The sequence below is a fragment of the Triturus cristatus genome, chromosome 6 (assembly GCF_964204655.1).
Source record: "Triturus cristatus chromosome 6, aTriCri1.1, whole genome shotgun sequence".
Lineage (NCBI taxonomy): Eukaryota > Metazoa > Chordata > Amphibia > Caudata > Salamandridae > Triturus > Triturus cristatus.
The window spans coordinates 1618221661-1618236106 of record NC_140589.1 but is presented as its reverse complement, the minus strand read 5'-3'; the positions used below and the strand labels follow the sequence as shown (position 1 = coordinate 1618236106).

The 14446-nt window shown below is 45.0% G+C and overlaps 1 protein-coding gene across 1 annotated transcript in view; it reads left to right on the top strand.

Moving 5' to 3' along the window:
- The window catches only part of EPAS1 (endothelial PAS domain protein 1), a 297631-nt gene that overhangs the window by 182772 nt on the left and 100413 nt on the right, over window positions 1–14446 (top strand). Inside the window, exons 3-6 of the mRNA XM_085612765.1 lie at window positions 5439–5590; window positions 7044–7128; window positions 8311–8429; window positions 8530–8732. Coding sequence (XP_085468891.1) covers window positions 5439–5590; window positions 7044–7128; window positions 8311–8429; window positions 8530–8732 — 559 coding nt within the window. The remainder of the gene's footprint in view (window positions 1–5438; window positions 5591–7043; window positions 7129–8310; window positions 8430–8529; window positions 8733–14446) is intronic.

Genomic DNA, 14446 nt, shown 5'->3' with positions numbered 1-14446 from the left:
GTTAGTTTCATTTTTCTAAATCCCAAAATATGTATTTTACAATGTATAAAAAAATACATTTAATTCAGCCTACATTTGTGTGCTATTTGAAAAAAGTCTACTGCTCTGAATAAGTCCTATATAAAACCTCAGAGAGGAGACTTAGGGGCATATCAGCAACACCTAGCGATAATTATCGCTCAGCGCTCTTAGCGTGAGGATAATTATCGCCGGGTAACGTGGATTTTTATCGCTGAGATAGCGTGCTATTAGCAACGCTTATCTTCTCAGCGATAAAAATCCTCACGCTAACTGCCTATCGTGAGATTATTGCTGGAAACCCAGCGATAATCTCACGCAATGTGGCGTTAGCTTGTTGATAGGGCCCCACAAACTTAGCCATGATATCCACCTTCCATAGGATATCATGGCTAAGTCAGTCCTGAAGCAGGCGTAAGGAAAGTAGCGATAACAGGGGTTATCGCTACTTTTCCTGACACTATGCTTCATAGCGTGGGGCTTGATGATAGGAGAAATGTCGCTTAGCGACATTTCTCCTGTCATGATAAGTCAGGAACGCCCACTTTGCATCTCATTAGAGATGCAAAGCTGGGCGTTAGGAATCCTGACGCTAAAGCAAGGTTTTACGCGTTAGCGTGACCTTGCTAATTAGGCGATAAAATTATCGCCGCTTTTCGGCCGAAAACGGCCGCAAAAGCGGCAATAATTTTTTAGCGCCTGCTTGTAAATATGCCCCTAAATTTGTTTTCTTCATTTTTAGAAGTACCTACTTTTGGCGTTACTGCTCTAAATATTGTACACGTGGCAGATGAAAAATAGGACAGTCTAAAGCCACATGTTCCATTCAGGGCATACTGTGAGCCCAGCCAAAGTTGGGCCATTCGAGACTACAGATGCCCCTGCAACAGAGGATCAAAACGATTCAAAAACAAGCTTCAAAATTGCTACTTCCTTAGATTTGGCTTCCTAAGTTTTTAGGTCTCGCCAGACCCAGCGCATGCGCTGGTCTGGCGAGACTTATTGAGAGGGCTCCAAAAAGTGCTACCAGGCCAGCCTAGAGCTAGAGTGCATGTGTGCGGGCGCGTGCGCCGCGCTTTACAGCGATTACTTTCACTTTCGCGGCCGCTTTGATGTTTGATCGTGATCGCGATCACTTTCACTTTCGCAGCCGCTTTGCATAGCCAATAGGTCTCGCTTTTGGGACCTTATAAGTATTTAGTTATGCAACTGTTGCATGGCTAAACACTTATAAGGTCCCAAAGGCAAGACCTATTGGCTATGCCAATGCTTGTTTGATCTGTGTCACAGATGCTGCCACAAAGTTCAATGAACACACAGAAAAAGGCAATAGAACCATTAACCTTGGGTTAAAAGGGCATAACCACATTGAAATAATTAGGTAACTGGCTAATGAAAGTAAAGCTTAAAATAGGGGAGGACACAACCCCGACTTATGACATGATGTCCCATCATGTTCTTTGTAAAAACTCTAGGAGCCTTTCAAATTACCAGACAGATATTTTAATAAAGTGGCGTAAGTGACCTCAAGAAATGCAAAGTGGTATATGGGCTAAATGTTTCTTTCTATGTAGTGCCCTTTCTCAATCTACTGCTACATAACTGACTGTACCATGTTCTGATCATAAATACCGTGGCATGTGCTAAATTCGAAATGGGTCTTGGGAATATCCATTCCACCTATTTACCATCCCCAAAATTGGCCCATGTGAACCTTGCAAGACATTTAGAGCCAAATTTTGGAGCAGCAATATTATCCCCCGTGCCCTTTGGCGGCCATCATCTTGAATATGTAGGAAACATATTCAAATACTCCCAACAAGATGAACCAGCAAACTTCTAGTGTGTAACACTGCCATTTTTCACAATAGGAATTGTGTTCATCAGGTGCTTGACTACATTAAAAGCCTTGCTTAGCCGGTCCACACCTCCACTCAGATACAGTTGGCCAATCACTTGCAGGCACATGCATCATGCTAGGATTTTGCGAGTCCTTAATTGCGAATATTAAGGATTCGCAATTAAGGACTTGCAAAATCCTATGCATGTAGGAATCGCTATAATGATAGCGATTCCTACACATTCCTTATTTGTGACTCGCAAATAGCAAGTCACAAATAAGGAATTGCTTCCTATTTATTCCTATGGGCCTGTAGGCCCATAGGAATGAATGGGAAATTGCAGGCGCAACTTGCGAGTACCAATTGGTACTCGCAAATTGCTCATGCAATTTCAAGGGTGCCAAAAGGACACCCTGTTGCACCCCTGAAATTGATCTGTGCACAAATGTTGCGCACACACATGTCCCAAGGACATGTGTGTGTGTAACCTACAACTTTGAAAAATGTACTTTAGTGCATTTTTCAAAGTTTTTGCAAATTACCATGAAGTTCAACTTCATGGTAATTTTGCGCCCCCTAGTAGCAAAATCGCTTCTTCAAAGTGGTTCTTGCATTGCATTTAAGGAATCGCAAAATGCGATTCCTTAAATGCAATCGTAGTTTGAGAACTCGCAATTAATTGCGAATTCTCAAATTGCGAGGGCCTTGTCCCTTGATGCATCGCAAAAGCTAATTTTGCGATCGCAAACGGCCGGTTTTTGCAAATCGCACCGTTTGCGATCGCAAAAAGCTTTGATGCATGTGCCAGATAATCCCTAATATGCATTTTAGGGGCTATAGAAAGGGAGTCTATCATTTTTGGTCTGACTGTCAAATCTAACATCAAGTCTCAGCTAACATTTCCAGACTTGGATAACACGTTGCATCACAATGTGACTGAGAGCGAAATATGAAATACTTGTGAAGAAGGCGTTGAAATAAGGCGCTCGTGTCCATGAGGAAGGCAGTAGACTGACTGCAAGCGATATCATTGTGGTCCTCCTCAGCTTCCTCCCCTAGTCAGAAGTTTTCAATCTGCAAACATTCAGCCAAAGAGAAGAATACTCCGATTAAACACCGAACAACTCTTGTTGGAAATCTGTACCATAGCCTTCAGAATTGATTCCTGCCGTCCCTGCTCCCTTCACATCACCAGCGTGTTGTGGAGGGCAGCCCAGGCTGTGCAGGGTGGGCTGGACCCAGATATTTTAGGGCACAGGTTGAAATAAAATCTGCAGCAGCATGTGTGCAAACACGTTGAGTTAATAGTAGGTACAACCTTCCGTAGCTTGATGTGTGCTGTATATGCCAGAGCCGCCTGCACAGTGTGCTACACATTTACCACTACACTCCTCACGAATGTCAATTACATCACTTGCTTTACATATAGAAGTGGGTCATTTTTAGCAATTTTAGGTCTTACTCTGGGCATAATGTAAATGCAACAGGATTCTTGTGAATCTTCTGAGGCTTTTCTAACAAAATATTTTTGCTTATTTTGCACCACAGTTATTATGAGGACTTTAAGTTCCATCTCGGGTAGAGAATGTGGCCTAACGGCTAGGGCATCCGACCTCGGAGCCGAGGAACCGGGTTCGAGTTTTGGCTGGGATGCTGAACATTCAGTGATTGTGGGCAAATCACGTAATCTCCCCGTGCCAAACAAACATGAATGTGTCCGTCTGTAAAGTAACTGGTGCTCATGTAAAGCGCTCTGATACCTTCGGGTCTAGTGAGCGCTATGTAAAACTCCACACAATTTTTTTTTACGTTTTCTGGACAAACTGCCTCATTATTCCCACTGTACCCGGGCTATTCATAAAGGTAATTTACACCTGTGAGTTATTTACATGTGTAATTTACTCTTATAATTTTGAGTAACTTTACTACTTACTTTACCATTTGCGAGCGTAAAGTTACTCAAACGTGTACACTTGCGCATCTCCACCACCCCTCAAACAGGGGTTGCAGACAAATCTACAAGTGTAAGTTTTTACAAGTGTAAGTTGCTTCAAGGAATTTAATCTGATTCCCCAGATAAACTCAGCAGTCTCATCTTGCTATTTCCAGATGAGAATCCTGAAAAAGGTTCTCCTCAGCCCTCTCCATCATAGAGTCATCGTGATGAATGCTTTAATCATGTCCAGACTTGACTACTCTTAAAACATGTTATTTGGGCTTTGCTGCCTCCATTGTTCATCATCTGCTCAGTATATAGCGGTTTTGCTGATGTTCACCTTTAGGAAATTCCACAGGGTCTCTCCAGCCTGCCGGAGCCTACTTTCTTTGGCTGAGCACAAAACTGCTGTTCTTATGTCGAATTAAATCCCACCTTGTATTTCACTAAGCATTTAAGACTCTTCTCTTTTATTAGGTTTTTGAAGGGACAGAATTCACTTCTTAGCACCACGAACCTCCTGGACGTTCACTTACACTTTATAAATGTCCATTCACCCTTTCATTACGGTAGCTATTCATATAAAAGTGACATTTGGGGTCTGTTCCATAACCACTATATTGGCTGTACCTAAAGAAGTACGAAAGTTCAGGCTTTCTGGTCAGCATTCCTTGTCAGTGTTTAAGTTTGAGATAATATTGCTCCAAAGTCCTTTGTATTCCTGGGTATGTCCATGTGTGGGGACGAGGGTGCATTTTCAAGCCCACTTGTAATATAGGCAAGTTTACCGTCTTCTGGTCCACATGTAATCAAAAAAGTTGAAAAAGGGAACTCAATGTCTTCCTCATCGTTTAGTCACACAGAAAATCATAGTGAAGGATTAACTTGGTCAGACAGTCGTGTTAGCGGTTGCCTTCAATCATCACAAGTGGTTACGAATGGGTGAGACTCGTTTGCAAGGGGCGAAAGCATGCACATGAGGTCCCATCGCTTGTCTCTATCTGCTAAGAATTCCAAATCAGAATTTCTGGTCAGTGCTTTTGGAGAGCACGGAGGTTCTGTTTCATTGTAGTTCATGAGACATGGGCATGGGTAGATCAAAGGGGAAGGGCGTGGGTAGATAGATAGGGGGCACAGAAAACATCTCCTTAGTATGGAACGCGAGGGAGATCTCCCTTCTCCAGGGGTTGGCATTTTCATCCAGTCGTCCAGTTTATTTGGAAATTGACGGACGTGTGTGAAACCTGTCCACCATGCACTTTGTCACAACTGTCCTGGCAGTGAAGGGTTGGTTGATGACATCCGTCTCCACACAAGAATTAACACTCAGTAGAAGCATTTCGTTAATTGTACTGTAACGAGGGCCCTGTCCGCCGTACGGCCCTGCGTCGCGTATGATTGCCTCGGAGAAGCATTTGGGACCCAGGATGGAGCAAACGCTGTTTGTTAAGATTGGTAAAAGTGGTTTCCATCTTTCCATTTGCATATCATATCTTATGTAAACGTGGGATTGCAAAGTGTATGAAGATTAAGGTCATCATTAAAATCATAGGGAACCTTTTCCCTGTACAGTATAGAAAGTAAAATGTGGCTTGGTTATATGTTGGTTATAATATTGTGCTGTTTTCCCTTGTTCATTGCAGTCTGCTCAGACAAGAAGCCTGAGATCGACTGCGACAAGCAGGTTGACAATCTGTACCTGAAGGCCCTGGAAGGCTTCATTGCTGTGGTCACCCAGGATGGAGACATGATCTTCTTGTCAGAGAACATCCAGAAGTACATGGGGCTCACACAGGTAGTGTATGAATACGAATACACCATACGTTTTGCATTAAAACCTCTATCAGAATACCCCTACAACGTAGACATGTATATATGTAACCAGGCAAATACGTTGGACGGATGTGGTGCTCGTCCACCTATTTTTGAAGACGGACGCGCCTCCACTGCTACAAACAGGTGATTGCGGAGTGCCCTGAAAAGCATAAACTATAAATCATTCTGTACAACTATCTTCATTTAGGGTAAATATTGCCCTGTAAGATGATGCGCTGGTTATCTGTTTTATTAGCGGGCAAAGTGTTTCCTCATTTATGATAAAGACTAGGGTTTAGTCTTAGATGGGACTGTGTTTAATTATCACAAGATCTCTTCTTGATCTCCAATTAAATAGCTTCACACTGGTTGCACTGGCTCACGACAAAGTGAATTTTACCTTTTGCTCCGTAAGTTCAAATTCCAAGCGTGGCCAATGCCTGCCAATATTTTTTGTATTCATTTAGAGGTTTCGCCCCGGTTTCTTGGGTAGCAGAGCCTCTACCCCCCCCCCCCCACTAACCATTTGGCACTATAGGAAAAATAATTGTTTTTTTCCTGATTTAATGGGTATGAAACTCTAAGTTTTGTAGAGTCATTAGGAAAACATCTTGGATTTGAAATTGAGAATTGAGTCTATTTTCAGGGAGTCAGGTGGCATGACAGTCTTCTTTGCCACCTGGCACCAAGAAATGTGCGTGATCCGAGCTATTTATTGTGTAATAATACAACTTCCTTATCTTCTAACTATTTACTAATATACACAGTCTGCCTCATTACATTGCTTTGAGATGCACCTGGAAAAGGTACTCTTCATTGTCACTCAGCATGAGGTACAAAGACTTGAGATCTTGGCTAGTTTCATTGGTTGTGCTGAAGACCACTGAAAGAGGAGTATCTTTGGATTTTTTGCAAAAGTTGTCATCTCGAATGAGACTCAAGTAAAGATGGAAATTGAGTTTAGACCATCAGTAATTGCCTTGAAGATTCAAAGAAGGCACACGGCTCCTTGAAGCAGACTGGACATGTTCAAGGAGCTCCACAGGGTCTCCTATCACCGTGGAATAGTAAGACCTGTTTCTTGGCTGTTGTCATTGTATGCGTCAGGCTTTGTCATCTTGATGCAGGTGTTGAGATCCTTCTTCGCATTGCCAGATGGAGAATGACTGGAGTGGAACATTTTGAACATACTTGTAGTATACAGATGGCTTTGTCAACTAACCAGCATTGTTAAAGTGGTGTTTCTGATTCTCAGACTTACATCTATTTTGCCTGTCACCTACAATAGCATTAGGCAAATGACGTTATATTAAAAATGTGCTGTGAACATTTTTTAAATTGATCTTTCGTCTGAGACTGCTGCACTTAGCCCAGGAGTAATCACATGCATTGTGAAATAGCTTTCATGTTCTGTTTGTGTTTTTCATAATCAGGTTGAGCTAACTGGACACAGCATCTTTGACTTTACCCATCCATGCGATCATGATGAAATCCGAGAGAACCTCAGCCTGAAAACCAGTAAGACATACATCCGGATGCAGTCTTCACACGTTGTGTTATACTATATCACTCACAAACCGCATCTCGATGCGGGTTCCTAAATATGTCACAACTGACCACATTCAGCACAAATGCACAATGCCAGTGGAATGTATGACATTACTACGCCAGCTATTACTACGCAGTAGGTTACAACGCGGTCGTTACAACGACTGTGTTGTTACCACGTGTGGCTTTACATCGCATATCGTTTCTACGACTTGTGCTAGATGGCGCGCTGGACTTAGGAATAGTATAATTTACTTTTCCTCCTCCAGTTAGCGCAACAGCAGGGAATGTGTTGGACTTAAAATCCAACACATTTCCTGGTGTTGCACGCCACCTAGCGCAAGTCGTAGAAACGACTTGTGTTGTAAAGACACGCGTGGTAACATCGCGGTCGTTGTAACGACCGTGTTGTTACCTACCTGCGTTGTAACAGCAGCGTTGTAAACGCTGTTTCCAATGCCAGTGCATTCACTTCTCATTGTGTCTATGGTTATCCCACCTACTGCCTTGCTCTGAAGTTGACTATTACATGCATCTGAGTAGCATTACCTTTTGTGGTGAATGAGCAAGTTGTGTTCATAGTTTTGTTCTGATTTCCCTGTATTTATTGATGTGATCTGGTATAGCACAAGCCTTGCTCAAAGTAGTGCTGTGGGTGGACAGAATACATGTTCTGTAAGGTTCCAAGCATCCATTTCCTTACTTTCAAGCTTTTGCCATACAATAAGATGTTGCAGTTGTACATATAGCTTATTCCCTGTCATTCCTGTACTGTTGAAGCACCCAAATTGCCCAGCAATCTGGGCACCATTTCTCATTTAGAGCTTTTATTTTGTAATCACATTTGCTTGTTACAACAATCCATCACAAACAATGGGTACAATCACCAAATGAGTGTGCACCACATGAACTATCACGTCTAGAACATCCATTCTACCATAGCCGACTACTAGAGCCAGACAGGATGAATTTAATATTTTTTTTAAGTTGTACTCTAATAAACAAAGGGAAATTGAACTTTGTGAAGCCAGTTAGATAAACTTATGCCAACACCATATGTTAGGAGTCCTATCGAATGCATGCCATATATTGTATGGTAAATGTAAAGAGTGAAATTTAAAACCAACAGAGTTTGTTTCATTTTTTACCCAGATGCAGGCTTTGGAAAGAAAAACAAAGATGCAAACACAGAGCGTGACTTCTTCATGAGGATGAAATGCACGGTGACCAACAGAGGCCGGACTGTCAATCTGAAGTCTGCTACTTGGAAGGTACTGGTGCAGAGCGATGCTTTGAGAGGCTACATGTGGCTTTGTTGTTCATCAGCCGACACACTGTACTGAACTCTTGCATGATTCCACTTGCCACCAGGTATTGCACTGCACAGGACAGATCAAAGTGTCCAACATTTGCCAGCCTAACACAATCTGCGGGCCCAAGGACCCTCTGCTGAACTGTCTTGTTATGATGTGTGAGCCCATCCAACACCCATCCAACATTGACATCCCTCTGGATAGCAAGACATTCCTGAGCCGACACAGCATGGACATGAAGTTCACGTACTGCGATGATCGGTAAGACACAATTGTTCAGTGCTGCCGTATATATATGTAGAAAGTCTGATCCCAGCAGATAGAGGTGACCTTAATCGAGGGCTAAAATTAGAAGGCGGACATTGATGTGCTCATTGCGATTCATTCACGATCACACCATGATTTTGTGACCCGGACGTTGCAAATCTTTGTGAGATCCTGGCTCCTGATCCCTGATGTTTGGCATTAGGCCATTCAGGAGCTACGAAGTGGGCACCTCAGTTGGACAAAAGCAGAAATCAAGAATGTTTATGTCTGTGAAATCGGTGCTTGTACTCACCACCCTGGTAGTGAGTTCTACAGTGATGGACTTGCCATAAATTCCCGGCAAGCCCTACACCTACTTGGACTACCAAGTGCATTGACCCCCTTGAATGCTTTCTTAATCCCCTTTTATGGAGTGTTGTTCATTAATGCCAGAGGGGATGAAATTGCCTGGAGCAATAATAAGTAACGTCACTAAAACCAGTTTTAAGAAGATCCTTGAAATGCACCCATTGTATATTGTATCAAACACAAAATACAGGGATGTCTTCTTTCTACTTGTCTCTCAGTCTGCTGCCATAACATGGACCACACAAAGGTGTTTATCTACATCTAAAACAGGCAGGGTAGAGGGGTTTACCTACTTACACAACCACAATCAAACACACAACTACTGAATAAACTAAGGAAGATAGATTAGACGAAGAAAAGAGAGAACATGCTTCTGCCAAAGCATGGCGGACATATACTTGCAATAACAACTAAAATTGAACCTAGCAGCTGGTGTCTGCCTTGTGATTATATTGTACATAGTGTGCAGTTTTAAAGATCCAGGGTGGCCACCACATTTAGAACCAATGTTCTGCCATGTTACAATGGTAAAGCAGTGATACACTATGGGCAATACCATTCTATGATGGTTGCCTGGTTGGCACTGACTCGTGAGCTGTAGCATTCTCTAAACAATTTAAAGAAGAGAAAAAGAAATAGACGAAAAGGAACATATAAAAGGAGAACATGGAAAACTAAAGAACTGGTCCAGCAGTCCTGGCACTGAAGCATTGAGAGAAATGGCATAATTCATGGGTCAGTCATAGGGTAATGGAGCCAGTGCCTGAAGTGAGCTTACCCATTGCTCCAGCCTGTATGCTGTCATGGACAGGAGAAGAGAGTACATTACATTCATAGAGGTCATTGTCAGTATAAGGCTGACCCAAATCCACTCCTTGAATGTATATGCATAAAAATATCACTACAAGGATATGGCAGATAACTAAACCTCTCAGGTCTTCCAAAGAAATTAAAGGAAGAATAATTATAGTGCAAATCTAATACCCCTGGTCGTAGGAGAATCAATAACAAACTCCTTGCCTACTGAGATAATCTTTGAGATTTCCTGTGACAAAATACATGTCTGCAGCCTTTAAAACGGTGCAGCAACAATCCACTCATAAGGGCCTTTTGGCTTAAAAGTGTGCACTTCATAATAAATAAATCAGGCCTAACTGCATTTGGCATAACTTTTCACAATAAAGAGATCCGACCTATAGCATTTGATATCACATTTTCCAATTTACCCATCATGCCTCGAAAATCTTTGCCTGCCATTTGCAATGCGTCTGTTCCCATTGTGGAAAGACAATGTTAGAGGATTGTGAATACCCACTGACTTTTTGCGTGTTGACTGTTTACATGATTTTATATGAATAGTGACTCCCTCAAACACAGACCATCCTTTTCTAGCCATAACCCTGACTAACAGATGTAGAAATGTTGAGCAGATTTTTATGGGGACATTATTGAATTTTTGCAAATAAAATCCTCTATGTTTGAGATTTGATTTCATTTTAAGGCCACGATTCCAAGTGAGGAGGAAATCCTATACTGGCAAGTAAAAGGAGGAGATGCGGCTGAATTGAGTTTCTTCCCACATAGGTAAACCTCATCTTCCTGTTTCTGCATTCCCCATTCTGATCTTGCCCCCTCCACCTGCCCATGGAGGTTTCATAAGGTATGTCGCGGTGAAATAGCAGCGTGATCAACCAGGCAAAAATAGGAAATTGCCACTGGATCGAAGCTTGGGAAAATGCTGCTTGTTGTACTTAATACGTCATTGTTTTGGACTGATAAAAAAAAAAGCAAGACACCACCTATTATGGAAATGAGTGCCTTTTTGAGACAAAAACATATTTTTGCTTTTAATACTTTTTTTGGGGTTTAGAAGAGACCCAACAGTTCCCCATTAATGACGTTCTGCAAAAGCTATGGCGAAACAAAACGAATGTGGGCGAAGCCAATATCAGACTTTGCCAGTGCTTATTTGCGTCTCATTGCCACTGCTGTCCTTCTATAGCATGAAATAGAGATAGACCCTGTTGTGGGCAACTGTTGCCAGCCTCGTGTATTCAGCTACGTCTGCATGCACAGGTTTATGTATTTTGAACTGAGGGTTTTTTTTTTGTTTTATTCTGGGGGGTTTTCAAAACCATATTCGTACAAAATGTCTTCCTTTTCTAGTCTCCTCCTGTAAAATTCGAGTGCAATGATGCGCTGCCCTGCACTTTTTAGACTAGTTTATTTGGGAGTGAGATTTAAAGTGCAGATATCAGTGTAGAAAGCACTACAAATGTTTGAGAATATTCACAAAGTTATGACTGCTGGCCACGTCATTCGCTTTGTATGTGCCTGAAGAAGACTCTGGCTCGTCCCCGGAAACACCTGAAACTGCCCTACTAAGTGAAACTAACCAACGCAGCAGTCCAGCGTACTTTCCCGTAGTTCCTCAGTCACAGATGAAACATTTGCATGCATATGTTATGTGTTTTACTCTCTGGATTGTTGTTAAATCATGCATAGGTGGTGTTGGGCATGAATCCCTATCACCAGAAAGAAGTGTCGCGGCCCATATCTGGACCCACCTGAACAAGAGAAGCATTGACTACCCCTTCATTTCTCTGTCTGGTGCTGGTGGGTGCAGCATCCATGCAACAAGTGATGCTTGGCGGGAATTAATGATCTGTCCTTTTTCCTTGAAGAAGCCAGACTATATAAGGCAGGTGTGGAGGAGTCATTGGCAGAAGCCAACACCCACCTGGCACAGGGGGCACTGCTAAAGGGACTGACTTCTATCTAAGGACACCACCACTGGAGTGATTGATTGATTGGAATGGATTGGATTGGATTGATTTGGAGTAGCCACTAGGTGCTAAACTAATAGCTTCTTTCGCCTTATGGAACTGTTGGCCCTGCTACCTGCACTCCACCAACATTGACCCTGTTTTCAGGTTAGGTCGCGCTCCACGCCGCACAGCACCACCTGTGTGTCCGTGTCGTCCAGCTCGCTGCCGCTGCTGTTGTGAGTTCACGGCCCCGCTCTCCTAGCAGCCCTACTACCTTAATTTTTTGTGCCTCTGTTCCTGTACTATTTTAGGGTTCTGTTGCCTTTTCTGCTCTATTTACCCATTTCCTGCACTGTTTATTTTATTGTGATCCCCCCTTTTGCCTTCTGTATCCCGCCCGCTCGTCTTTTCTGCCGCTGCATTCCCTGTGGCCCAGCCCCCTGCTCACCCATTCACCTCCCCGCTCCCGCCTCCCAGCTGCTCCTCCCTCCCACCTCCCCTTATATGGCAGGCGCTGCGCGGTGAGGAGATCGACCCTTGACCCTGTTTTCAGGTTAGGCCGCTCTCCACGCCTCACAGCACCACCCGTGTGTCCGTGTCGTCCAGCTCGCTGCCTCTGCTGTTGTGAGTTCACGGCCCCGCTCTCCTAGCAGCCCAACTGCCTTAATTTTTTGTGCCTCTGTTCCTGTATTATTTTAGGGTTCTGTTGCCTTTTCTGCTCTATTTACCCATTTCCTGCACTGTTTATTTTATTGGGGCCCCCTTCTGCATTCTGTATCCCGCCCACTTGTCTTTCCTGCCGCTGCATCCCCTGTGGCCCCGCCCCCCTTCTCGCCCATTCGCCCCCCCGCTCCCACCTTCCAGCTGCTTCTCCCTCCCACCTCCCCTTATATGGTAGCTGCTGGCGCACCGAAGGCGCTCCTAAGGCAAGCCCGTCTGCGCCTGTCTGCGCCTGGACCGCACCCAGCGCCAGAACCCCGCAATCGCCACGATGCCCGCCTCCACTACGATGCAAGCATCCTCCTCGCACTCAACATCGGACGATCACACACCTGCTTCCTGGCCGCCCCGAAATGCACACAAGGATCCTTCTCCTGCCAGAATTGCAGCTTCACCACCACCCGAGCCGCAAATCCACCCACCGGGAAAGAACCCAACTACCTCAGATGCATCCTTCCCAACACCCGCTCCGCAAGCAAACACGCCGTTAAACTCGGGGACCTACTCGACTCAACCTCCCCAGACGTCGCCTTCCTGGCGAAGACCTGGCTGAACCCCTCCTTGGCACCCGACATCGCCATAGCCATTCCGGACGGGTACAAGATCACCCGCAGGGACCCCACCAACGGAGTAGGATGAGGAATCGCCATCGTCCACAGGTACACCCTCAGAGTCTCGACCAACACCGACGACACCCTCAGCACCGCCGAACACCTGCACTTCCAGATCCAAACCGATCCCAACACCACAGAAGAACCATCGTCTACAGACTCCACGGACCCCGACTACAGTTCAATGACTCCATCACCTACTTCGTCAGTACACACGCCCTCGCCTCCACAGACTACATCCTTCTCGGGGACCTGAACTTCCACCTTGAGAACAACAACGACCGCAACTCCAACACCCTGATCGACAACCTCGCCAAACTCGGACTCAGACAACTCATCACAACACCCACCCACTGCGCCAGCCACACGCTGGACCCCATCTTCTCCGCAAGCTCCCACGTCTCCTTCAACCACACCACGGAACTCCACTGGACCGACCATCGCTGCATCTACTTCACCTTCCGGAAACTCACCACGCACCACTGCACCCAACAGATCCCCCGCCGCTGCTGGAGCAAAGTCACCAAAGACCAGCTAACCACCACCCTCGCCCGAAGCCCACCCGCCGACCCCACCGACACTGCCGCCCGCAACCTCAGACAATGGATAGACGACTGTGCCAACACCATCGCCCCGATCAAGAAACCCTCCAACAAACACACCAGCAAGAAAGCCAGCTGGTTCACTGAAGACCTCCAGGCCTCCAAGCAAACCTGCCGAAATCTAGAGAAGAAATGGTACCGTGAACAGACACCGGACAGCTACGCAGCCCACAAGAACGCCACCCGCAGACACCATCACCTCATCAGATCCGCCAAAAGGGCCTCCTTCAAAGACTGCCTAGACAACAACGCACACAACAAAAAAGAGCTCCTCAACATCGTGAAGGAATTCTCCAACGCCAGCTCCAACATCAACGACATCCCACCTTCGCAAGACCTGTGTGACTCCCTTGCCACCTTCTTCCATCGCAAGATCGCAGACATCCATGACAGCTTCAACGTCACGACAACCACTGAGAAGTCCGTCCCCACGGCAACCATCCGCACCGACCCCCTGCTATCCTGGACCAACATAAACGACGACGACACCATCAAAATCATGAACACCATCCACTCCGGATCTCCGTCAGACCCATGCCCACACCACATCTTCAACAAAGCCAGCACCACCATCGCACCCCATCTCCGGAAAGCCATCAACATCTCCTTCGAGACAGCAAACTTCTGGAAGCACGCCGAGATCAACGCCTTACTCAAAA